Here is a 27,754-nt window from a genome sequence, read left to right as displayed (position 1 = left end):
TACTACACCATCACAGTCAAATGGATCGGACGACCTAACCTTAGCACATGGACAGATCTAGATAGAACTAGAAGAGAGGAGGTGGTGATTGAACTTACAGAGGCCATCGGAACGGCCGCGGAGGAGGTGCCTGGCATGTCGGAGAGGAGGAGGAGGAGTCGACCCGCCGCCATAGTCAACCGGTCGCCAGAGTAGATGTGCCGCTTACCTCGTCGTCGAAGTGGATCTGCGCCGGAGGGAAAGCTCGAGAGGGGGAAAATGGTGGCGGGAGTTTTGGCGGTGACCCTCTAGGGCTCCCGAATCAGTGGGCGGTGACTCGAATTTGTCCCGCCGCTTTTTCGGAGATGCGCCATCGCTCCCGCCATCTCCCTCCCCTGCGCGGTGCGGCGCGGCGTTCCCCTCCCCTGCGTCGCTCGAGCCTGACTTATTGGAAACGGCCGATTCAGCCGTTCCTAGCGGGCCAGGCTAAGGGGTGTTTTGAGGTTCATGCTATGCGGGCCAAACAGTAAACATAGGCATCCAAACAGCTCATTTTCATCCCGCGCGGGTCTGGCTGGGCCTAATGCAGGCTACCAAACGCGTCCTTGATGGACATACCGAGGTGATACGCGAACGGAAAAGACGCCGGACTTAGTATGACTCCAAGCGTGATCCTCAATTCCTGGCCCACCCACAATGATACGTTTAATCTCCATCACGTCATCATCTGAGAAGGCTTGCTGCAGTTTTGTTTCATCCCAAGCACGCCCCTGTTGATTCATAAGATCAGCCACCTTTAGCACATGTGGTACATGTTCAGCACCCAGTGGCACTAAACTACTACTACGGGGGATCCAATTATCATGATAGGCATTAACTTTAGAGTCATCCCCTATTCTTCAAATTAGTCCGTGCATTAGCAGATTTCTACCATGTATCAAACTTCTGCAAGTATAAGAGCAACCTTGAGGACACGCCGCAGCCATAATATCCGTGTCCGGAAAATAGCGAGCCTTCAAGACTCAAGCACATAGACAGTTCGGGGCTGTCGGGATCCGCCACACTTCTTCGGCCAAGAGAGCTAGATTGAACATCTCAAAATCTCTGAAACCCATGCCACCTTCATGTTTCCTTGTGCACATTTTCTCCCATGCCACCCAATAGACTTTCTGCTCGTCGTTGGCTGTCCTCACAAGAATTTCAAAGAGATTGATTTCAGGTTCCGGCACATTTTCTTGGAGAGCCGGAAGACATTAATCAAATAAGTTAGTGTTGCCTGTAACACCGACTTGACAAGTACCTCTCTTGCCGCCTTCGAAAAGTGTGTTGTGTGCATGCACATCCGGGAGCTACTAATCGGCACTTCGAGCGCTGATTGACTCTACTCGCGCTCGTAAACGTTGCATAGCGGGCCGGCCCATTACGTGACTGAAAAGGAAAACATGCAGAAAAACAATGGGAGAGCTGGGATTCAATCTCAGTACATCACGTCTTGCAGACTAACGCAACAACCAATGGACCAAACACATTTTGTTGTCTATTAGTAGAAAACAGCGCTAGTTAATCTTTTTTTAATAAAATGTTAACTTTTGAAAACTACTTGAAAAGTTCGTCGATTTTGAAAACAAATTCATCGATTTGAAAAAAAAATCATCAATTTTTAAGAGAAGTTCACAAAAAAAATAATCAATTTTGAAAAAGAGTTCATTGATTTTGAAAAAGGTTCATCAAATCTGCAAAAAGTTCTTTCAAGTTGAAAGAGTTCATCGAAGTTGAAAAAAAATCATCGATTTGAAAAAAAATCATTTAATTGAAAAAAGTTCATCGAATTCGGAAAGTAGTTCATCTATTTTTTTAAAGTTCACAAATTTGAAAAGAGTTTATCGATTTTGAAAAAATGTTCACGAGTTTGAATGAAAGTTCATGGATTTTGGAAAAGTTTCATCGATTTTGAAGAAAAATTTCATGAATTTCTCAAGAATATGCATTCAAGAAAAAAGAAAGAAAAAAGAAAGAAAAAAAGAAAATTGAATGAAAACATCCAGAAAAAACCCATGACTAAGGAAAGATATAAAAGGAAAAAAAATCGAAGTGTTTCACAACGTGGTGGGATTGCTGAGTGGTTGGTGCCCTTCCCTTCGAATGTAGAGGTTGTGAGTTTGAAGGAGTCGCCAGCACCTTTTTTTGGGAGTTTACGGAAAATAATATGGGCCGGCCCAGGTAAGTGCACCTTCAGCGCCAGTTAACAAAATGCGTGTTAACGGACGCTGAAGGCGCCGAATAGAAAATGCCTGCACATCCGCCCGGTCACAAAGGAAAACAAAATGGAACAGCCAAAAAAATATGGAAACTTGGCAAAACAGTGCATCCAGCTAGGCCGTGGCCCAAGGGCGTTATGCTTTGGTAATAAAAACAAACACTGCCGTTGTTCAGAAAAGAAATACTGCCAGCCCAACTAGCTTGTTTCGTACGGCCCGGCTACTAATTTCCACTGTAAAAATACAGGGCAAATTACCGAGTCCTTTTTTGGGAAGGAGGACCAAAGAAATTTAAGTTCTGAAGGAGGACGAATTAACGAGTGAATTTATTTGATGACCACCTCCAAGAGGTGAGAGCTTATTTAGAAGCTCTTTTTTTACTAAAAAATACATAAATTTTGACATTTACTTCAAAAAGAAGTAAAATTACCTTTCTTTTTCTGTCTCTTTATGTATTATTTTCCACAGAAACTAGTGTTTTTCTTTTGATAACAAGACACACACACACACACCAGTATTTAAATCCTAGTGCGTACAGTCACCCTACGGATCTACCACCCCACCAAGAGTCTCTTAAATCCTTGATATCCCCATATATGTTCATGTATCCCCTCCATTCTTGGTTGTGCGAAGGAGCTCCACGCGCGCCCTAGTGTCATATTTCTCCTCCTACCATCAAATGGTGGGTGAGATTTCCAGGAGAAATCCTTAGCTCCAGGTTCTTGGAACGAACGATGGTGGTGGTTAGATCACATCCTCCTTTGAAAATCATCACCTTGGAGAGCGAGGATTCAATTATTTATGGCTCCTCGAGAGGATGGTAGAATTAAGGGTGGCGGCCCAGATTGCTAATGTTTGTGCGTCGGGGCGGCGACCTTGGAACAATGGTGGGTAGCGGCTCTAAGTGGAAGGGCAATGGCTCCATGTGGCTTGGGTGTCAATTCTGTGTTGCTAGTGCGGCAGTGTTGTTGCATCGGTCGATGCCCCCAGAGGGGGCAACTTGACTTTATGTCAAGCGGTGGCCCGAATGAGTTGGTGCAGCGGTTGTGGTCTGTGAGTGACCATTTATGTAGCCTGGGTTGTGGACAGTTGGGTTGTGCGGCGTTGCATCTTGAGGATGAGTGGTGATACGTCAGGTAGTGGCCCAGAAGGAAGTATTGGTGGACTGCACAGGGCGTGCCAGAGGGTTGGAAGTTGGGGCATCGGCCCTGAAACTGCAACAGCTTTGATGGCGGTAGCTTCGTGTTGCACAGGGCGACGGGTGGTCGTTGGCATTTTGGCTTATGCAGTGAGCGCATGATCTTGCGTTTTTGCAAGTCCTGAGTTTGCCCCTCTCATTCTCTTTAACGGTGGTGCCAGGCTTGCTAGTTTGGCAAATGGTTTCCCATTAAGTTATGTGTTTTCGATTGGCATCTCTCGAGAGCACATCTGGTGCACCTGGCCACCTGGGTAATCAGTGCTACTGATGCACCGAACCCGGTTGCACATTAGAAAATGTTTGAAAAAATTCAAAAAGATAGTGCATTGACACAACTTCATTCGATGTTGTCACAAATTTTTATATCAAAAGTTAAAAAATGGCATGAGATACAAAAATGATAAATTTGACATTCGGATTGATGTCAAAATTAAGCTTAATTGTGCCAGACACGTCAGCCAGTGAGCGACAACGACCATGGCAACCTGCAACAACCCCGGGAAACATAGACAGAGGCGCGTGATGACATGAAAGAACACCACCTAACTTGTGCGAAAACATCTTCTACTGAAAAAGTCCAAAGTCGTCGTCCCCTCATACGCACACACACCCCCCTTAGCTAGGCTCCCCTACCAATCATGGCGTCCACCGGCATCCTAATGCTTCTCCTGGCGACGGCGGCCATGGCAGGCCCACGCCACGCCGGCGCGACGGAGTACACCGTCGGCGACTCCGACGGGTGGACCATCGGCCCCAACTACCTGGCCTGGTCGCAGAAGTACAACTTCACCACCGGCGACACGCTCGGTATGAACCATTTCCGTTGGTCCTCAGCACAAGATATATCTTTCGGTGGTCTTGACGCTCGCTGCCGCGCGATGGCCCGCCGGCCGGTGCAGCGTTCAACTACGTGCCGCGGCAGCACGACGTGTACCGGGTGACGCGGGACGCGTTCCAGACGTGCGAGCCGACGGCGGGGCAGACGGTGCGCAAGTGGGCGTCGGGCCGCGACGTCGTCGACCTCGCCGCGACGGGGGACTACTACTTCATCTGCAACATCACCGGCCACTGCCTCGGCGGCATGAAGTTCTCCGTCGCCGTGGGCGCGCCGCCTCCTCCTCCGCCGTCACCCCCTCCCCCGCCGGCCTTCCCGACTGCCATGCCGCCACCTCCAAGCTTCAGCGCGTGCGGATACCGCCTGGCGTTGCCGGACTTGGCGAGGACTGCCGGCCTCGCTGCGATCGGGCTGTGGATCAGCTTGCTGTCATGACGGTGATGAATCAGAACGTTGACTTTACTTGTGATCGTCTACTCTTTTCTGAGTTTATTACTGGGTCGCCTCTGAGCTGGAATTTGGATTATTGCATATGAATTTTGCATCTGATGTGTCTGTAGAGTTCATGATAATCTCGTAATTTTGGCAGAGAAGCAGAGTTAAACAGAAACTAAGAATCTAGCAAGGGCAAGCCGACTGTTGCAGCCAGCATCCAGGCATACTGAACAACTATTTCCAAAAAATTACCCCCACTATATCTATCATTATCTCAACCCATGGTGTTCACTTTGTCGATCATCGTTACCGTACGATCATCACCAGTTCTTAGATACCAGCCATCACTAATTCGACAATCCAACGAGGGCCATCCCCACCTCGATAGCGCAGCTCGATTCCACGAGGTAGCCTTTGGACATGTCCATGATCATGCTGAGCGGGCAAAATTTGGAAAAACCCCATCGATGTTGACAGTCACGCGGAAACACCACGAGTCCTGCAAATACGGCAAGATTCATAGATATATAATCAGTCAAGATCAACGCAGAACAAACTGTCAGCGCCCCTGATGACCCAGCCCACGGTGCACGGCCCAAGCGTGCACGCGTGGCCAACAAGCGAGTGTTGGGCCCGGAGTGGGTGACAGCGGCCCAGACCCGCGCAGCGACTACTTAAGCCCCAGCCTTCAGAAGTAGAACCATCCAGTGGATCACGGAGACGGCGGCGGCTATCACCTTTCCCCTTTTCCTCCGAACCCTAGTTCTTCCCCATTCTTGTACTCGAATCAAGCCTGTAATTGAGAGCGAGTGCTGATAATCCATACTACTGTAAGGAAGGCCCTATCATCTGGTATCAGAGACCAAACTCCACCCTCTCCGCGGCGTTCTGGCGCGTCTCGTCGAGACCAGGAGCCTGCATCAAGCCCGAGCGCATCTCGAAGCCATGGATCCGAGCGTCTCTGCGTTCCTCACCAAGCTGGAGGCCAAGATCGAGGCCTCTATGTACGCGCAGACCAAGGCCCAGCAGGCGACATCCGCCAAGATCGACGAGGTCCTCAAGTGGCGGCCCGATCTGGAGCGTCGGGTGGCGGATCTGAGCGATGCGGTGGCGGCGTCAGCTCGCTCAGCCCACGGCGCCCAAGGAGGGCGAGGAACCGCCCTCGACGCAAGATCCGCAGCAACAACCGCCTGCGACACACGGCGTCCACATCGGACCCGTGCTCGGCGCGGCGACCCATCAGCGAGGGCCCGATGGCCACGTCATCTTCAACATATCACGGGGGTCGTCGGCGGTGTCGTTCCAGACGCTGCCGCCGCTCCCGGCAAGCGGTCAGTCCGATTCTCTTTTGTCTCCATCTATGGTCTCTCCTTTTGCTCATGCGAGCCAGATGCTCGCTGGATTGGGCCAAGCACACCCATCGATTTCATTTCCTCAATTTACGGGCGAGAACCCGAACCTCTGGAAAACCCTGTGCGAACATTATTTTTTCCATGTTTGCTATTCATATAGCGTTTTGGGTTCCGATGGCGGTGCTCAATTTTTCTGGAACTGCATCAGTTTGGCTGCAGACAATTCAGAAGCACCTGTCGGAGTTCGATTGGGACGCATTTACTTCTTTGTTGTGCGCCCGTTTTGGTCGGGATCGCCACCAAATGTTGATCCGCCAATTCTATTCCTTGCGACAGGCCAGTTCAGTAGCTGACTATATCGAAAAATTTGAGATGATCATTAATCACTTGAGTTCCTATTCTGACTCTATTCATCCTTACTACTTTCTCACTCGTTTTGTGCAGGGCTTGAGGACCGACATCCGAGCTGTGGTGCTAGTCCAGAGACCTCCCGACCTGGACACGGCGTGCTCTTTGGCGCTCTTGCAAGTGGAGGTGCCAGGCGGCACGTTCGGGGCGCTGCCCAGACCACCCGACGTTGCAACCAAAGCAGCGGTTCCATTGCCGCTTCCACCACCCCCGAGCCGCCCCGCACCAGCAGCGGGCGCGACTGATCGACGAGGCACGGACGCCGCACGCGCCGAATCCACCAACTCAAGGCGCTGCGGGACTATCGCCGCGCCCGCGGCCTGTGTTTCAAGTGCGGTGAAAAGTGGGGGCACGATCATGTCTGCCCCACTTCGGTCCAGCTGCACGTCGTCGAGGAACTTCTGGACGTCTTCGGCATCGACAACACCATCGACATGCAGCTACCACCACCTGAAGACACAGTCATGGCTATCTGTCTCTCGGCTGTGTCCGGGGGCGTATCAGCCAAAGCATTCCAGTTCCGCGCCTGGATTCAAGGCCGCGAGGTGCTCATGTTGGTGGACTCCGACAGCACCAACTCGTTCATCGATCAAGAGCTCGCAGCGAATCTGTCCGGCGCGCGCCCTCTTCCACGCGCATGTCGTGTTCGCGTAGCGGACGGGGGCGAACTCCTCTGTTCTGCGGTGGTGCCAGCTTGCGAATGGTGCACTCAGGGGCACGATTTTCGCACAGATCTGAAGGTGCTCGCCTTGGGTACTTATGACGCAATCCTCGGCATGGACTGGCTGGAGCACCATAGTCCAATGACGGTGGATTGGCGTGCCAAGTCTCTGGAGTTCCAATCTCCATTGGGCACAGTCAAGCTGCAGGGGCACGACTCTGAATCGTCGACTTGTCTGCTCATCAACGCAGTGCAACTCCAAAGTATGTGCAAAAACAAGGCTGTCAGTTATATTGTGCACCTGTGTCCCATATCTGAAGACCAAACTGAAGGGCAACATATTCTTGAATGTCTGCAACCTATACTGGATGATTTCGTTGATGTCTTTGGAGAACCAGAAGGGCTGCCACCAAAGCGCTCGTGCGATCACAAGATACAACTGCTACCAGGAGCTCAGCCTTTTAGCATCAGGGCATACAGACACAAGCCGGAACAGAAAGATGAGATCGAGCGACAGGTTGCAGAACTCTTGAAATCGGGGTCCAAGCCAGCAACAGCCCGTTCTCTTCACCGGTGATTTTGGTCAAGAAAAAGGATGGCACATGGAGAATGTGTGTCGATTACAGGCAACTCAATGCTCTCACATGTGTGGCGAAGTTTCCGGTCCCGATAATCGAGGAATTATTGGACGAGTTGCAAGGGGCTCAGTGGTTCTCTAAATTGGACCTGCGAGCAGGGTATCATCAGATACGGATCGCTGAAGGGGATGAGTTCAAAACAGCATTCCAGACCCACTTCGGACAGTTTCAATTTAAGGTGCTATCGTTCGGCCTGGCGGGAGGTCCAGCCACTTTCAATGGAGCAGTTTACACAACTCTGAAACCAGTCAACAGGAAGTGTGTGTTGATGTTCTTCGATGACATCCTCATTTTCAGCCACACACTCGCTGAACACAAGGAGCATCTTCGGCAGGTCTTGGCACTGTTGCGCAGGGATCAATGGAAAGTTAAGCTTAGTAAGTGTGCGTTCGGCCAACAACAACTCATATATCTGGGGCACGTCATCAGTTCAAAAGGAGTGGCTACCGAACCAAGCAAGGTTAAAGCAGTGGCAGAGTGGCCAACACCGGCCAATGTCAAAGAAGTCAGAGGTTTCCTCGGCCTTGCAGGTTACTACAGGCGCTTTATCAGGCACTTTGGGATGCTCGCTCGACCTCTGTTCAACTTGCTCAAGAAAGGAGTGCCTTTTGTCTGGACTTCCATCACAGAACAAGCTTTCCAGGCCTTGAAGAATCAGCTGATCACAGCCCCAGTCTTTGCCTTGCCTGACTTCTCTCAGCAATTTGTGATTGAGACGGACGCCAGTGACAAAGGAGTGGGAGCAGTACTTCAGCAACGTGGTCACCCAATCGCGTTTATGAGCAAGGCTCGCTGCCCAAGGTACCAAGGACTATCTGCATATGAGAAAGAGTACCTCGCAATACTTTTCGTGGTGGACCAATGGAGGCCTTACCTGCAACACGCTGAATTTCTGATCCTCACTAATCAACGCAGTCACTGAAGGAAATATGCCCTAGAGGCAATAATAAAGTATTAAATATTTCCTTATATCATGATAAATGTTTATTATTCATGCTAGAATTGTATTAACCGGAAACATAATACATGTGTGAATACATAGACAAATAGAGTGTCACTAGTATGCCTCTACTTGACTAGCTCGTTAATCAAAGATGGTTATGTTTCCTAGCCATAGACATGAGTTGTCATTTGATTAACGGGATCACCTCATTAGGAGAATGACGTGATTGACATGACCCATTCCGTTAGCTTAGCACCCGATCGTTTAGTATGTTGCTATTGCTTTCTTCATGACTTATACATGTTCCTATGACTATGAGATTATGCAACTCCCGTTTACCAGAGGAACACTTTGTGTGCTACCAAACGTCACAACGTAACTGGGTGATTATAAAGGTGCTCTACAGGTGTCTCCAAAGGTACTTGTTGGGTTGGCGTATTTCGAGATTAGGATTTGTCACTCCGATTGTCGGAGAGGTATCTCTGGGCCCACTCGGTAATGCACATCACTATAAGCCTTGCAAGCATTGTGACTAATGAGTTAGTTGCGGGATGATGTATTACGGAACGAGTAAAGAGACTTTCCGGTAACGAGATTGAACTAGGTATCGAGATACCGACGATCGAATCTCGGGCAAGTAACATACCGATGACAAAGGGAACAACGTATGTTGTTATGCGGTCTGACCGATAAAGATCTTCGTAGAATATGTGGGAGCCAATATGGGCATCCAGGTCCCGCTATTGGTTATTGACCGGAGAGGTGTCTCGGTCATGTCTACATAGTTCTCGAACCCAAAGGGTCCGCACGCTTAAAGTTACGATGACAGTTATATTATGAGTTTATATGTTTTGATGTACCGAAGGTTGTTCGGAGTCCCGGATGTGATCATGGACATGACGAGGAGTCTCGAAATGGTCGAGACATAAAGATTGATATATTGGACGACTATATTCGAACACCGGAAGTGTTCCGAAGAAGTTTCGGATTAAACCGGACTGCCGGAGGGTTACCGGAACCCCCCGGGGAAGTATTGGACCTTAGTGGTCCTTGAGGGGAGAGAGAGGGCAGCAGCCAGGAGGTGGTGCGCCCCCTCCCAGGAGGAGTCCTAGTTGGACTAGGAGAGGGGGGCGCAGCCCCCTTTCCCTCTCCCTCTCCCTCTCTTTCCTTCCCCCCTTCTTTTCCTAGTAGGACTAGGAAAGGGGAGTCCTACTCCTACTAGGAGGAGGACTCCCCCCCTCTCTTTGGCGTGCCAAGGGCAGCCGGCCTCCCCCTTGCTCCTTTATATACGGGGGCAGGGGGGCACCTCTAGACACACTTGATATACGATATTTTAGCCGTGTGCGGTGCCCCCCTCCACCAGATTAAACCTCGATAATACCGTCGCGGAGCTTAGGCGAAGCCCTGCGTCGGTGGAATATCATCATCGTCACCACGCCGTCGTGCTGACGAAACTCTCCCTCAACACTCGGCTGGATCGGAGTTCGAGGGACATCATCGAGCTGAACGTGTGTAGAACTTGGAGGTGCCGTACGTTCGGTACTTGATCGGTCGGATCGTGAAGACGTATGACTACATCAACTGCGTTGTGATAACGCTTCCGCTGTCGGTCTACGAGGGTACGTGGACAACACTCTCCCCTCTCGTTGCTATGCATCACCATGATCTTGCGTGTGCGTAGGAAATTTTTTGAAATTACTACGTTCCCCAATAGTGGCATCCGAGCCTGGTTTTATGCGTTGATGCTATGCACGAGTAGAACACAAGTGAGTTGTGGGCGATATAAGTCATACTGCTTACCAGCATGTCATACTTTGGTTCAGCGGTATTGTGAGATGAAGCGGCCCGGACCGACATTACGCGTACGCTTACGCAAGACTGGTTTCACCGTTGCGAGCACTCGTTGCTTAAAGGTGACCGGCGGGTGTCTGTCTCTCTCACTTTAGTTGAACCGAGTGTGGCTACGCCCGGTCCTTGCGAAGGTTAAAACAGCACCAACTTGACAAACTATCGTTGTGGTTTTGATGCGTAGGTAAGAACGGTTCTTGCTAAGCCCGTAGCAGCCACGTAAAACTTGCAACAACAAAGTAGAGGACGTCTAACTTGTTTTTGCAGGGCATGTTGTGATGTGATATGGTCAAGACATGATGTGATATAATTTGTTGTATGAGATGATCATGTTTTGTAACCGAGTTATCGGCAACTGGCAGGAGCCATATGGTTGTCGCTTTATTGTATGAGATGCAATCACCATGTAATAGTTTTACTTTATCTCTAAGCGGTAGCGATAGTTGTAAAAGCAATAAGTTGGCAAGACGACAACGATACTACGATGGAGATCAAGGTGTCGCGCCGGTGACGATGGTGATCATGACGGTGCTTCGGAGATGGAGATCACAAGCACGGTGCTTCGGAGATGGAGATCACAAGCACAAGATGATGATGGCCATATCATATCACTTATATTGATTGCATGTGATGTTAATCCTTTATGCATCTTATCTTGCTTTGATTGACGGTAGCATTATAAGATGATCTCTCACTAAAATTTCAAGATAAAAGTGTTCTCCCTGAGTATGCACCGTTGCGAAAGTTCTTCGTGCTGAGACACCACGTGTTAATCGGGTGTGATAGGCTCTACGTTCAAATACAACGGGTGCAAAACAGTTGCACACGCAGAATACTCAGGTTAAACTTGACGAGCCTAGCATATACAGATATGGCCTCGGAACACAGAGACCGAAAGGTCGAGCGTGAATCATATAGTAGATATGATCAACATAGTGATGTTCACCATTGAAACTACTCCATCTCATGTGTTAATCAGACATGGTTTAGTTGCTTTGGATCACGTAATCACTTAGATGATTAGAGGGATGTCTATCTAAGTGGGAGTTCTTAAGTAATATGATTAATTGAACTTAAATTTATCATGAACTTAGTACCTGATAGTATCTTGCTTGTCTATGTTAATTGTAGATATATGGCCCGTGCTGTTGTTCCATTGAATTTTAATGCGTTCCTTGAGAAAGCTAAGTTGAAAGATGATGGTAGCAATTATACGGACTGGGTCCGTAACTTGAGGATTATCCTCATTGTTGCACAGAAGAATTACGTCCTGGAAGCACCGCTAGGTGCCAGGCCTCCTGCAAGAGCTACGCCAGAAGTTATGAACGTCTGGCAGAGCAAAGCTGATGACTACTCAATAGTTCAGTGTGCCATGCTTTACGGCTTAGAACCGGGTCTTCAACGACGTTTTGAATGTCATGGAGCATATGAGATGTTCCAGGAGTTGAAGTTAATATTTCAAGCAAATGCCTGGATTGAGAGATATGAAGTCTCCAATAAGTTCTATAGCTGCAAGATGGAAGAGAATAGTTCTGTCAGTGGGCATATACTCAGAATGTCTGGGTATAATAATCACTTGATTCAACTGGGAGTTCAACTTCCGGATGATTGCGTCATTGACAGAATTCTTCAATCACTGCCACCAAGCTACAAGAGCTTCGTGATGAACTATATCATGCAAGGGATGGATAAGACAATTCCCGAGCTCTTCGCAATGCTAAAGGCAGCGGAGGTAGAAATCAAAAAGGAGCATCAAGTGTTGATGGTCAGTAAAACCACTAGTTTCAAGAAAAAGGGCAAAGGGAAGAAGAAAGGGAACTTCAAGAAGAACGGCAAGCAAGTTGCTGTTCAAGAGAAGAAATCCAAATCTGGACCTAAGCCTGAAACTGAGTGCTTCTACTATAAGCAGACTGGTCATTGGAAGCGGAACTGCCCCAACTATTTGGCGGATAAGAAGGATGGCAAGGTTAACAAAGGTATATGTGATATACATGTTATTGATGTGTACCTTACTAATACTCGCAGTAGCACCTGGGTATTTGATACTGGTTCTGTTGCTAATATTTGCTACTCGAAAGAGGGGCTACGGATTAAGCGAAGATTGGCTAAGGACGAGGTGACGATGCGTGTGGGAAATGGTTCCAAAGTCGATGTGATCGCCGTCGGCACGCTACCTCTACATCTACCTTCGGGATTAGTTTTAGACCTAAATAATCACTACTGGAATCAGCTAATTTGCCATCTGCCAGCTCTTTGCCGTCTGCTAGCGGATGGCAAAGAAGGTCTTTGCCATCAGCTACCCAAAAGCAGATGGCAAAGAAATGGCAGACGGCAAAACAGGCCTTTGCCATCAGTCACTTCTTTGCCGTCAGCTGGCGGACGGCAAAGAATCTTTGCCATCAGCTGGCGGACGGCAAAGAATCTTTGTCGTCAGCTGGCGAACGGCAAAGAGAGAGGTGGCCCCCCACTAACGAGCCGTTTACGGAAAAAAAAACGCGCAGACGGCAAAGAGACAAAACAGCGGACGGCAAACCAGATCCACACCCACCGCGCGTTATCTCTTCTCTCCCTCTCTCCCCCCGCCCGTTATCTCTTCTCTCCCTCTCTCCCCTCCCCGACGCCCACCAGATCCGCACCCACCGCCGCCCCCGCCGCTCCTCGCTCCGCCGCCTCCTCTCCTCGCCGGCCGTCTCCGCGGCCTGCCTCCTCTTCGGCCTCGCCGGGTTCCTCGCCGCCGCGGTCTCCCTCTCCCGGGCGCCCGCCGAGGCCCCGCGGGGCCGCTGCCCGGACTCCTCACACCCGCTCTCCGTCTCCGTCGCCTGGGACCGGCGCCCCAGGGATGCCGCGGGCGGCGCCACCGACCTCCCGGCGGACCTCGCCACCGGATGGCGCGGCAGGCACAAGGTCATGGCCTTCGTCGGGATCTTCACCGGGTTCGGCTCCGTCGGCCGCCGCCGCGCGCTCAGGCGGACGTGGCTCCCCTCCGATCGGTAGGGTCTCCTTCGGTTAGTTGTCGCTGGTACCACAACTTCCTGGTTCATGTTCGCTTGTGTTGCTCGAGATCTAGCTTTAGTGCTGAACTGTTGATCTGGTCGGTTGCCTAACATTCCGTTTGTCCATTTCTGTGATCTAGATTTTGACTGCGGCGTATTCAAATCATCCTGTGGCTATTATAATTCTCAGTCAGTAACATAAGTCATTGCTGGTCACTTGAATTTTAAGATCAATAGCTAGCTCATTCATTCATTCATATGGAAAGTTCACCCTGTCGATCATATGGATATTGGATTCATTTGTTTCTATGTTTGCTCCTTGAGTTTGATTGTGAGTTATCTGCTGTGGCATCAGACTTGGTAATTCATTCATGCATTTTTTTTCTACGGCATAACAGTAGTGCATCAAAACTGTAGTCTTATGGTCTCACAAGTATTTGTGTTAAGATTCGTAATAGTTATCTGAAACCAAAATGGTTGGCATTGTCTGGTGGGCAAGGAGTGATGCCGTCAGTGATCCTTGTTTCACCTATCATAGGAGATATGGAAGCAGTGGAGCTCACATGGATTGGTCTAGTGGGCAACATTTGCCATAAGGGCCTATTTTTTTCACATGTTCAGCGCTGATAACTGTTTTGGATTGGATCTAGTACTTTCATATCATAGGATATAAAGAAGTAGTGGGGCTCACTTGGATTGGTCTAGTAGGCAATATTTGCTGTAAGGGCCTAAATTTGTTTTTCTATGTTTAGCGCTGACTGTTTTGGATTGGGTCTAGTACTTTCATATCTGCATTTTTTTCATAGTTAAGTTCTGAGCTTCCTGAGATATGTTTCTTTTAGAGCCAACAATTGTGCTCGAGTATTGGAAGGGAATGCAATGGTTAGCATGGAATGAGGTACTGGACTGTTTAGAATAGGTTAAGCAGCTTGTTGTTCTCAGTGAATAGGGTATGTACTACTAGCATGGACATGTATGTAATGGCCGGGAGAAAGTTGGTTATAGTGTTTCCATTTAATAACTGGATCCGGTGGGGGTGGGGGGGCGGGGGTTTGGTCAGTGACCATCTATGTGTATTTGTGAAGTATATATACTCCTGTACTGCTCTGTTCTGTTTAGTTGATCCTGGAGTTGTTACTTTGGTCAGTTACTTTACTCATGAACGGATACTCACTTGTTCTTAGTTATTTTACTTCTAATACTGATATGAACAGATACCACTTGGTTTGGCTATTCCTATTTGTCTCTTTCTAATAGCCTATGAACATATGCTATATTTGGTTTTGGCTGTTACTTTCCTAGTTTTCTACTGATAAGACAGATACTATATCTGATTTGGGCAGTGATGCTGGTCTGAGCCCCCCTCTCTTAGGCTTAATTTACATGTGACTATCCCTGTGCTGTGATGAACTAGCCCTGGCACTTCCAGGCTTTCTGAGCACATAATCCCTCAAGTATACCTTGAGGTCTTCTGTAGCTCTCCTTAATAGTTATCTCTTCTAAGCTGCTGGTGGTTGGATGTGTTGGGACTTGGTCTGGTTGGCTGATTATCTTGATCTCAAGTACTGGCTCCTAGGGCATTGCATTTCGCCAAGTGAAATGCTACATTTCTACTCCTAACCCATTCTCTCTTTCTTAGTGTTTTTGTTATGCAGGTTGGAAGAAAAGAAGAAGATCCGGAGAAGATCTTAGTAATAAGATAGTTTTTTAGGAAAATAGATATTTAGTTTTAGATCATTCCTTGTAATATTTGTTGGATATGTGTTCATGGATATGTGTTGGATATATATGTGTTCATGACTATATATTGGTAACATGTGTTGGATATATATGTGTTCATGAGTATTGGTAATATGTGTTGGATATGCGATATTGGTCATATATATATATATATGTGTGTGTGTTTGATTTTTTGTGAAAATGAATTGATATAAGAAGAAACAGAATTAATGCCTATTTGGTCTCTTTGCCATCTGCCAACAGATGGCAAAGAGCCTGCAGCCTTTGCCGTCAGCTGGCGGACGGCAAAGGCTGCCGTTAGCCACCTAACGGACACTAACACTACTCATTTTGTCGTCCACTTCTTTGCCGTCCGCGGCAGACGGCAAAGGCGCCTTTGCCGTCAGCCGCCGAAAGCAGACGGCAAAGTAGGTCTTTGCCGTAGCCTACTTTGCCGGAGCCTTTTGCCGTCCGCGGCTGACGGCAAAGGCCTTTGCCGTCCGCCGTTCATGCCTTTGCCGTCCGCCGTGGCAGACGGCAAAGTAGCTGATTCCTGTAGTGAATTGTTATTTGGTGCCAGCGTTGAGCATGAACATTATATCTGGATCTTGTTTAATGCGAGACGGTTATTCATTTAAATCAGAGAATAATGGTTGTTCTATTTATATGAATAATATCTTTTATGGTCATGCACCCTTGAAGAGTGGTCTATTTTTAATGAATCTCGATAGTAGTGATACACATATTCATAATGTCGAAGCCAAAAGATGCAGAGTTAATAATGACAGTGCAACTTATTTGTGGCACTGCCGTTTAGGTCATATTGGTGTAAAGCGCATGAAGAAACTCCATACTGATGGAATTTTGGAATCACTTGATTTTGAATCACTTGGTACTTGCGAACCGTGCCTCATGGGCAAGATGACAAAAACACCGTTCTCCGGAACTATGGAGAGAGAAACAGATTTGTTGGAAATCATACATACAGATGTATGTGGTCCGATGAATATTGAGGCTCGTGGCGGATATCGTTATTTTCTCACCTTCACAGATGATTTGAGCAGATATGGGTATATATACTTAATGAAACATAAGTCTGAAACATTTGAAAAGTTCAAAGAATTTCAGAGTGAAGTTGAAAATCATCGTAACAAGAAAATAAAATTCCTTCGATCTGATCGTGGAGGAGAATATTTGAGTTACGAGTTTGGTCTACATTTGAAACAATGTGGAATAGTTTCGCAACTCACGCCACCCGGAACACCACAGCGTAATGGTGTGTCCGAACGTCGTAATCGCACTTTATTAGATATGGTGCGATCTATGATGTCTCTTACTGATTTACCGCTATCGTTTTGGGGTTATGCTTTAGAGACGGCTGCATTCCTCTAAATAGGACACCATCGAAATCCGTTGAGACGACGCCTTATGAACTATGGTTTGGCAAGAAACCAAAGTTGTCGTATCTTAAAGTTTGGGGTTGCGATGCTTATGTGAAGAAACTTCAACCTGATAAGCTCGAACCTAAATCAGAGAAATGTGTCTTCATAGGATACCCAAAAGAGGCTGCTGGGTATACCTTCTATCACAGATCCAAAGGCAAGATATTCGTTGCTAGGAATGGATCCTTTCTAGAGAAGGAGTTTCTCTCGAAAGATGTGAGTGGGAGGAAAGTAGAACTTGATGAGGTAACTGTACCTGCTCCCTTATTGGAAAGTAGATCATCGCAGAAATCAGTTTCTGCGACACCTACACCAAGTAGTGAGGAAGTTAATGATAATGATCATGAAACTTCAGATCAAGTTATTACTGAACCTCGTAGGTCAACTAGATCAAGATCCCCACCAGAGTGGTACGGTAATCCTGTTCTGGAGGTCATGTTACTAGACCATGACGAACCTACGAACTATGAAGAAGCGATGGTGAGCCCAGATTCTGCAAAATGGCTTGAAGCCATGAAATCCGAGATGGGATCCATGTATGAGAACAAAGTATGGACTTTGGTTGACTTGCCCGATGGTCGGCAAGCCATTGAAAACAAATGGATCTTCAAGAAGAAGACTGACGCTGATGGTAATATTACTGTCTATAAAGCTCGACTTGTTGCAAAAGGTTTTCGACAAGTTCAAGGGATTGACTACGATGAGACCTTCTCACCCGTAGCGATGCTTAAGTCTGTCCGAATCATGTTAGCAATTGCCGCATTTTATGGTTATGTAATTTGGCAAATGGATGTCAAAACTGTATTCCTGAATGGATTTCTGGAAGAAGAGTTGTATATGATACAACCGGAAGGTTTTGTCGATCCAAAGGGAGCTAACAAAGTGTGCAAACTCCAGCGATCCATTTATGGACTGGTGCAAGCCTCTCGGAGTTGGAATAAACGCTTTGATAGTGTGATCAAAGCATTTGGTTTTATACAGACTTTTGGAGAAGCCTGTATTTACAAGAAAGTGAGTGGGAGATCGATAGCATTTCTGATATTATATGTGGATGACATATTACTGATTGGAAATGATATAGAATTTCTGGATAGCATAAAGGGATACTTGAATAAGAGTTTTTCAATGAAAGACCTCGGTGAAGCTGCATATATATTAGGCATTAAGATCTATAGAGATAGATCAAGACGCTTAATTGGACTTTCACAAAGCACATACCATGACAAAGTTTTGAAGAAGTTCAAAATGGATCAAGCAAAGAAAGGGTTCTTGCCTGTACTACAAGGTGTGAGATTGAGTAAGACTCAATGCCCGACCACTGCAGAAGATAGAGAGAAGATGAAAGATGTTCCCTATGCTTCAGCCATAGGCTCTATCATGTATGCAATGCTGTGTACCAGACCTGATGTGTCCCTTGCTATAATTTTAGCAGGGAGGTACCAAAGTAATCCAGGAGTGGATCACTCGACAACGGTCAAGTCCTGAAATACCTGAAAAGGACTAAGGATATGTTTCTCATTTATGGAGGAGACAAAGAGCTCATTGTAAGGGGTTACGTTGATGCAAGCTTTGACACTGATCCGGACGATTCGAAATCGCAAACCGGATACGTATTTACATTGAACGGTGGAGCTGTCAATTGGTGCAGTTCTAAGCAAAGTGTCGTGGCGGGATCTACGTGTGAAGCGGAATACATAGCTGCTTCATAAGCAGCAAATGAAGGAGTCTGGATGAAGGAGTTCATATCCGATCTAGGTGTCATACCTAGTACATCAGGACCAATGAAAATCTTTTGTGACAATACTGGTGCAATTGCCTTAGCAAAGGAATCCAGATTTCACAAGAGAACCAAGCACATGAGAAGATGCTTCAATTCCATCCGGGACTTAGTCCAGGTGGGAGACATAGAAATTTGCAAGATACATACGGATCTGAATGTTGCAGACCCGTTGACTAAGCCTCTTCCACGAGCAAAACATGATCAGCACCAAGACTCCATGGGTGTAAGAATCATTACAATGTAATCTAGATTATTGACTCTTGTGCAAGTGGGAGACTGAAGGAAATATGCCCTACAGGCAATAATAAAGTATTATATATTTCCTTATATCATGATAAATGTTTATTATTCATGCTAGAATTGTATTAACCGGAAACATAATACATGAGTGAATACATAGACAAACAGAGTGTCACTAGTATGCCTCTACTTGACTAGCTCGTTAATCAAAGATGGTTATGTTTCCTAGCCATAGGCATGAGTTGTCATTTGATTAACGGGATCACCTCATTAGGAGAATGACGTGATTGACATGACCCATTCCGTTAGCTTAGCACCCGATCGTTTAGTATGTTGCTATTGCTTTCTTCATGACTTATACATGTTCCTATGACTATGAGATTATGCAACTCCCGTTTACCAGAGGAACACTTTGTGTGCTACCAAATGTTACAATGTAACTGGGTGATTATAAACGTGCTCTACAGGTGTCTCCAAAGGTACTTGTTGGGTTGGCGTATTTCGAGATTAGGATTTGTCACTCCGATTGTCGGAGAGGTACCTCTGGGCCCACTCGGTAATGCACATCACTATAAGCCTTGCAAGCATTGTGACTAATGAGTTAGTTGCGGGATGATGTATTACGGAACGAGTAAAGAGACTTGCCGGTAACGAGATTGAACTAGGTATCGAGATACCGACGATCGAATCTCGGGCAAGTAACATACCGATGACAAAGGGAACAACGTATGTTGTTATGCGGTCTGACCGATAAAGATCTTCGTAGAATATGTGGGAGCCAATATGGGCATCCAGGTCCTGCTATTGGTTATTGACCGGAGAGGTGTCTCGGTCATGTCTACATAGTTCTCGAACCCAAAGGGTCCGCACGCTTAAAGTTATGATGACAGTTATATTATGAGTTTATATGTTTTGATGTACCGATGGTTGTTCGGAGTCCCGGATGTGATCACGGACATGACGAGGAGTCTCGAAATGGTCGAGACATAAAGATTGATATATTGGACGACTATATTTGGACACCGGAAGTGTTCCGGAGAAGTTTCGGATTAAACCGGACTGCCGGAGGGTTACCGGAACCCCCCGGGGAAGTATTGGGCCTTAGTGGTCCTTGAGGGGAGAGAGAGGGCAGCAGCCAGGAGGTGGTGCGCCCCCTCCCAGGAGGAGTCCTAGTTGGACTAGGAGAGGGGGGCGCAGCCCCCTTTCCCTCTCCCTCTCCCTCTCTTTCCTTCCCCCCTTCTTTTCCTAGTAGGACTAGGAAAAGGGAGTCCTACTCCTACTAGGAGGAGGACTCCCCCCCTCTCTTTGGCGCGCCAAGGGCAGCCGGCCTCCCCCTTGCTCCTTTATATACGGGGGCAGGGGGGCACCTCTAGACACACTTGATATACGATATTTTAGCCATGTGCGGTGCCCCCCTCCACCAGATTACACCTCGATAATACCGTCGCGGAGCTTAGGCGAAGCCCTGCGTCGGTGGAACATCATCATCGTCACCACGCCGTCGTGCTGACGAAACTCTCCCTCAACACTCGGCTGGATCGGAGTTCGAGGGACGTCATTGAGCTGAACGTGTGTAGAACTTGGAGGTGCCGTACGTTCGGTACTTGATCGGTCGGATCGTGAAGACATACGACTACATCAACCGCGTTGTGATAACGCTTCCGCTGTCGGTCTACGAGGGTACGTGGACAACACTCTCCCCTCTCGTTGCTATGCATCACCATGATCTTGCGTGTGCGTAGGAAATTTTTTGAAATTACTACGTTCCCATACAGTCACGTGCACTTGGAGGAGTAGAGGCTGACCACACCATGGCAACAAAAGGCCTTCACGAAGCTCTTGGGTTGCGATACTGCATCAAATACAAGAAGGGTTCCGACAATTCAGCTGCCGATGACCTCTCTCGAGCAAGGCCACAAGAGATGTTGTCTGCCATCACTTCGTGCCAGCCGGCTTGGTTGGAGGATGTTGTCAACAGCTACAACGCCAATCCTCACGCGCAGAAACTGCTGGAGCAGCTCTCCATTCGTCTTGACCCCAAGAAAAGATTCAGTCTGCACCAAGGCGTTCTTCGCTTTCGAGATCACATTTGGCTCGGGGGATCAACTGCTCTTCAACAACGCATCATCTCGGCCTTCCACGACAGTGCTCTCGATGGTCACTCGGGGTTACCAGTGACATACAGGCATGTGCGCCGGCTGTTTGCGTGGCCCAAGATGAAGATCCATGTCAAGCAATATGTCGCCTGCTGCCCTACCTGTCAACAGGCCAAACCGGACCGCACAGCCGCACCAGGACTGCTCACACCTTTGCCAATCCCTTCGCAGCCTTGGGAGCTCATAACAATGGACTTTATTGATGGCCTACCCCAGTCGGGGAAATACAACTGCTTGTGGGTTCTGGTGGATAAGCGGACTCGCTTTGCTCACTTTTTACCACTAGCACACCCCTACACGGCAGCAACAGTGGCCCAGCTCTACATGTCACAGATTTACAAGCTTCACGGGTTCCCGGGTGCTATTGTTTCTGACCGCGACCCGGTGTTCACCAGCCACTTTTGGCGAGAGCTGTTTTGATATGCAGGCACTGAATTGAGGATGAGTACAGCTAATCACCCGCAAACTGACGGGCAAACCGAGCGAGTCAACCAGTGCGTGGAGACTTTCCTCCGTTGCTTTACACACACGTGTCCAAGGCGATGGAGCTTCTGGGTCCCTCTCGCCCAGTTCTGGTACAACACTTCTTCGCACTCTGCTATTGGGATGTCACCATTCAAAGCGTTGTACGGGTACGAGCCGAGGCATTGGGGTCTCACAGCAGAAGCAATAGTGTCTGTACCTTCACTTCAGTCGTGGCTGGAGGAGCATCACGTAGTTCCAGATCTCATCCAGCAGCACCTCAACAGAGCTCGGCAGTGCATGAAACACTAGGCAGACAAGAAGTGTTCGGTCCGGATGTTTCAAGTGGGCGATCAGGTATACTTGAAGCTGCAACCATATATTCAGACATCTGTTGCTCCCCGTGCCAATCACAAGCTGTCGTTCAAGTTTTACGGGCCGTTTACTATCATCCGCAAGATCAACGACGTGGCTTATGAACTCCAACTGCCGGCTTCTTCAATGGTGCACCCCGTGTTCCATGTATCGCAACTCCGCCAAGCTCTTCTCCCAGGTACTGTTGTTACACCCGTGCTTCCAGTTTGCACTGACGATTTGGCGGTGCCTGTGGAGATCCTGCAAACAAGATGGCGCAAGAGAAGAGGGGGGGTTGTTGAGCAAGTACAAGTCCGCTGGTCCAATCCTTCAACCATGGGTGTCACCTGGGAAGATAAAGAAGCACTTCATGCTCGTTTTCTTCTGGCAGCGGCTTGGGAGCAAGCCGCTGGTCAAGGAGGGGAGGATGTCAGTGCCCCTGAAGCTGACCCAGCCCACGGTGCATGTTAGATCCAACACTCTCAGGATCACACACACGAGGTGGACACAAGGAGGAAGATGACTAGGAAGAGACACCACACACACGAACGCTGGTGAGGCAGTTTTGCGACGCGTAATCTGTGCGTCTTTTCTGGCTTTCCTTTTATTCCTTCCTAACCGAATTGCTGCCCACGATCCGGTTTCCCCGTGCCATCCCACGGACAGATCATGGCTAGCTGAATAACTGAATTACAATGACAAAGTAAACACTACAGCTAGTCTGTCGCACCACGTACAGAGTGTGCGTTATTGTTACAAAATATAACAGAAAAACAAACTTCAATGCAACTGGGTTAATTTCAACATTTCACCCCCTTAAACCAGATGCACTGACTTGACCAGTAGCATGCCAATCTTCTTCTTCAACTCTTGAAAGCGAACTCTGGGTAGTGGCTTCGTTAAAATGTCAGCATGCTGTTCTTCAGTCCTCACATGTTCCACGGCGATAGTGCCATCTTCAACATAGTGCCTCATGAAATGGTACCGCACATCAATGTGCTTAGTTCTTTCATGGAATACAGGATTCTTGCATAGGGCGATAGCTGATTGATTGTCAACTCTGATCACTGCTCTTTCTGTCTCTTGATCAAGTAGTTCAACTACCAACCTTGCCAACCACACGGCTTGACCAGCAGCAGAGGCTGCAGCCACATACTCGGCTTCGCACGATGACTGAGCAACAATTTTTTGCTTTTGGGAGCTCCAGGTTACAGGGCACCCCCCAAAATAGAACAATACCCCTGAAGTACTTTTTCGATCATCGATCTCTCCTACCAAATCACTATCACAATAGCCCAGCAGCCAAGGACCATTTACTTTGCACCTCTTGCAGCTGCAACCGAGGTCTAGTGTCCCTTTTATATACTTGAGGATATGCTTAACAGCCACCATGTGCTCCACTTTAGGCCTTTCCATAAATCTGCTCACAAACCCAACTGAAAAACTAAGATCCGGCCGAGTGTGGAGGAGATACCTCAGACTACCAACCACACTTCTGTACTTTGTAGGATCCACGGCTTCAGCTTGACTTTCTTTGCTAAGTTTTAGTCTGGGCTCCATGGGTGTGTGAGCTGAGTTACAATTTGACATTCCCATTTTCTCAAGGATCCGAGCAGCATACGCAGATTGGCTCAGAGTGATTCCATCCGCTGATTGCTCCACCTCGATTCCCAAGTAGTAACTCAGCAGCCCCAAGTCACTCATACTGAATTTGGACTTCATCTGTTTTTTGAAATCTGCTATGACACGATCACTGCCACCTGTGATGATCAAGTCATCCACATAAACTCCCACAATCAGCACCGACTCCCCTTCTTTTTTCCTGTAGAGTCCTGAATCTGAGGGGCATTTTTCAAAGCCAAGTTCTCTCAAAGTTGCATCAAGTTTGTAGTTCCATGCCCTTGGATCCTGATGAAGTCCATAGAGAGCCTTATGCAGCTTGTACACCTTGCTGTCACTCCCAGCAACCTCAAAACCAGGCGGCTGACTCACATAGACCTCCTCAACTAAGTCACCATGTAAAAATGCAGACTTTACGTCCATATGATGCATCTTCCAACTGAACTGGGCAGCAAGGGCGACCAACAATCTTACTGACTCGATGCGTGCCACTGGAGCAAAAACTTCTTCAAAATCAATGCCTTATCGTTGCACGTACCCTTTAGCGACTAACCTCGGCTTGTGTTTGATCACATCCCCGCTAGCATCTTTCTTTAGCTTGTAAACCCATTTCAACCCAATCGGGTTATGACCTTTCGGCAGCTCACACAGCTCCCAAGTTCCATTGGATTCTATCGAGCTCAGTTCTTCTTTCATGGCTCTCTGCCAGCAGGTCTCCTTCATTGCTTCAAGGTGATTTGCTGGTTCTTCCAACGCATACAGACACAAACCTGCATCAGCTGCCTTGATCGGCACAGTTTCCTCATAGAGTTCCTCCAAGAATCGCTTTCCCTGCGGTCCCTCGGAGGGTTCGGTCCAGGGCGTTCCCGGTGTCACCAGTGCGTGTCGAGGAGTCACCGGAGAGGCACTGAGATCACAAGGGATTGGCATTCCAGCACCTATGCGCCGAGTTTTAGCACACGGTTGTGGCTCTACTACAGTAGCAGAATTCACTGCCATGTCAGCGTTTTTCCCTGCCATGACGGGGGTCTCCGGTGCGCCTGCCTCGATGGAATTTGCTGCTCCTCCCGCTGCAGTTTCTGGTTCATCTGAATTCAGCTAATCTGGATAGCTTACGACAAATGATTCATGACCACCGCTTGCTGCGGATCCTTGGGAGCCCCAATCCCAACACCTATCCTCCTCGAACACAACATCCCGTGTCACAACCAATTTCTTGCTCTCTGGATCAAACATCCGATAAGCCTTTGAGCCGGTTTCATAACCAATGAAGACCATCTGTGAGCTTCTATCAGAGAGTTTTGACACTCCGGGTCTGACCTTTTTCACATGAGCAACACAGCCAAAGGTGCGAAGATGTTGTACTGACGGCTTTCTCTCATGCCATGCCTCATACGGTGTTTTTCCCTTTACACTCTTTGTCAGTGATCTGTTCAGCAAATACACGGCACAGATGACTGCTTCACCCCAAAATCGAGCTGGCATCCCCATACTTTTCAGCAGACTGCGCGCCATACCCACCACGGTTTGCTTTCTCCTTTCAACCACACCATTCTGCTGTGGGCTATATGGTGACGTGCAAAAATGCTTGATTCCGTGCCGCTCACAGTGCTCTGCAAATTCTCTTGAGGTGAACTCACCCCCTCGGTCTGTTCTAATTGCTTTCAACTGATGCCCACTTTCAACCTCAGCTGCCTTTTGGATTTTCTGCAGTCCACTGAGAGCTTCATCTTTGCTCCGCAATAGAGTAATCCACATAAAACGAGAGTGATCATCCACGAGCAACAAAAAATACCTCTTTCCGCTGGGCGTTTCAGGTGTTATAGGCCCGCACAAGTCTCCATGAACTAGCTGAAGTTGCTCCGTTGCACGGTAAGTGGCCTGAACCGGGAAGGAGAGGCGTCTCTGTTTTGCTACCATGCACCCATCACAGATTTGCTCCACCTGGTCGAGGTACGGCATGCCATGTACCATCTCTTCTGCTGCAAGTGTACGAAGTGACCTGAAATTTACATGTCCATACCTCATGTGCCACAACCATGCTTGATCCTTAGCGTGAGCAAGCAGACACACAGGTTCGGTGGGCTGGATGTTCAGTATATACATCCTGTTCTTGGTCCTATTCACTCGTGCAAGAACATTTCTTTCTGTGTCCCACACGGTCATTACTCCATCCTCACTTGCATACTTGCATCCATTTTCATCTAGCTGGCCTAGACTGATGATGTTGTTCTTAAGTCGAGGAATGAAGTATACATCCGTCAGAACCCGGTGCTCACCCGTGAGACACTTCAAGAGAACTGAACCTCGTCCACGGATGTCCACAGCAGAGCCATCGCCAAATTTGACCTTGCCGTTTACTGCCTCATCGAGCTCTGCAAACTTGTCGCGGCAACGGGTCATATGATTTCTTGCTCCGGTGTCCAAGTACCAGGAGATGTCCCGATCACCGCTTAGCTTCGGAAGAACCTGCTTCTCATTCAAGAACACTTGTTCCGTCAACTCGATCTTTGCTGGGGCCAGCTCACAGGCTGCGATCATGAGCAGAGGTTGCTCATCTGCCTCCTCCTCCTGGGCAAAATTTGCCTGCTCTCGTTTGGGCTCTGGACAGTCAGACTGAAAATGTCCCATCTTATTACAGTTAAAACACCTGACCTTAGTGATGTCGAACTTACGGTGTTTCTTCTGCTTCCCCACGTCCTTGTTCTCGCCGCGCCCGGCTTGTCCGCGGTCACCGCGGCCACCGCCTCGACCTCGACCACCTCCGCGGCCACGACCGGCGTTGCTACTGCCGGCTCCCGGTGACCCCTTTTTGCCCTTCATCAGCTGCTCAAGGGCTTGTGTCATCAGCATCAGTTGGTCCTCCTTCCCGCCGGAGTGAAGGCGCCGGCCGCGCTGGCTCTCTTCAAACGCGGCGAGACGCCGAACTGCCTCTGACACGGTCATGGTAGTGAGGTCACCCCACTGCTCGATGGTGGTCACGATGTCCCCAAACCGGCTCGGGACAGCATTGAAGAGGACCTCAATGATCGACTCATCCGACACCGTCTCGCCAAGCGATCGGATTTCTCCAACGAGCGTCATCAATTTCTGTGCGAACACACTGACAGACTCAGAATCGTCCATCTCCATGCGATCGAGCTGGCGCTTGAGTTGCTTCACTCGCGCCTTCTGGACACGATCTTCGCCGACGCGCATGCGTCGGATGGCCTCCCAGGCGTCGTGAGCAGTCTCGCAGTTGGCCACCGCCATCATCACCACATCCGGGACGGACTGGGAGAGAGCGGCGAAGGCCTCGTCATCCTTTCCTTGGTCGAACTCCGCGGTGCCCTCCAACGCCGACCACACGCCGAACGGACGGAGCAGCACTCTCATCTTTATGGCCCACAGACCGTAGTTGGAGTCGTTGAGCATCGGATATTGGATCGGGACGCCGCCGGTCCTCGTCGGCGCGCGCTGGACGACCATGGCGCCATCATCTCCGGGCCTCCTTGCTGGCGGCGTGTACTTTCCGCCGCCGCTGCCGCCGCTGATCTGATCCTTCTTCGGTGACGTATCTCCCATCGCCGATCACCGCCGCCACAACTCCTCGTGACTCCGCCGCCGTGCACCGCCTCCGTGAACCCTAGCTCTGGTGCCAAATGTTAGATCCAACACTCTCAGGATCACACACACGAGGTGGACACAAGGAGGAAGATGACTAGGAAGAGACACCACACACACGAACGCTGGTGAGGCAGTTTTGCGACGAGTAATCTGTGCGTCTTTTCTGGCTTCCCTTTTATTCCTTCCTAACCGAATTGTTGCCCACGATCCGGTTTCCCCGTGCCATCCCACGGACATATCATGGCTAGCTGAATAACTGAATTACAACGACAAAGTAAACACTACAGCTAGTCTGTCGCACCACGTACAGAGTGTGCTTTATTGTTACAGAATATAACAGAAAAACAAACTTCAATGCAACTGGGTTAATTTCAACACTGCACGGCCCAAGCGTGCACGCGTGGCCAACAAGCGAGTGTTGGGCCGGGAGTGGGTGACAGCGGCCCAGACCCGCGCGGCGACTACTTAAGCCCCAGCCTTCAGAAGCAGAACCATCCAGTGGATCACGAAAACGGCGGCGGCTATCACCTTTCGCCTTTTCCTCCGAACCCTAGTTCTTCCCCATTCTTGTACTCGAATCAAGCCTGTAATTGAGAGCGAGTGCTAATAATCCATACTACTGTAAGGAAGGCCCTATCACAAACAAAGGGATAGCAAGGTGAGACAGTTGAATCAACCTATGCGTCTGCGGATGTGGTTCAACCCGTACTTCTGGTCTACGACGGACAGAGCCAGTTCAACAGCCAGCCCGGATTTGCAGGGGAAATTGTCGTCCACGGCGTCCAGGTATAGGTACACGGAGAGCCAGCAGTGCTGCCCTATTCACC

At 48.6% G+C, this 27,754-nt stretch overlaps 1 protein-coding gene across 1 annotated transcript; it reads left to right on the top strand.

Annotated features, from left to right (window-relative positions):
* Positions 1–3,987: 3,987 nt before the first annotated feature.
* Positions 3,988–4,825, top strand: LOC109736346 (basic blue protein). The gene is made up of 2 exons (XM_020295569.4): positions 3,988–4,242; positions 4,335–4,825. The coding sequence occupies exons 1-2, from the start codon at positions 4,074–4,076 to the stop codon at positions 4,703–4,705; spliced, it is 540 nt and encodes a 179-aa protein (XP_020151158.1). The 5' UTR covers positions 3,988–4,073; the 3' UTR covers positions 4,706–4,825.
* Positions 4,826–27,754: the final 22,929 nt, after the last annotated feature.

Source organism: Aegilops tauschii, chromosome 5 (genome assembly GCF_002575655.3).
Source record: "Aegilops tauschii subsp. strangulata cultivar AL8/78 chromosome 5, Aet v6.0, whole genome shotgun sequence".
Lineage (NCBI taxonomy): Eukaryota > Viridiplantae > Streptophyta > Magnoliopsida > Poales > Poaceae > Aegilops > Aegilops tauschii.
This window is presented reverse-complemented; position numbering and strand designations above follow the sequence as displayed.

Coding starts and splice junctions, on each gene's coding strand:
- LOC109736346 (XM_020295569.4), top strand. CDS start 4,074: ATGGCGTCCACCGGCATCCTAATGCTTCTCCTGGCGACGGCGGCCATG. Junction 4,243..4,334: donor CACCACCGGCGACACGCTCG/GTATGAACCATT, acceptor CGGCCGGTGCAG/CGTTCAACTACGTGCCGCGG.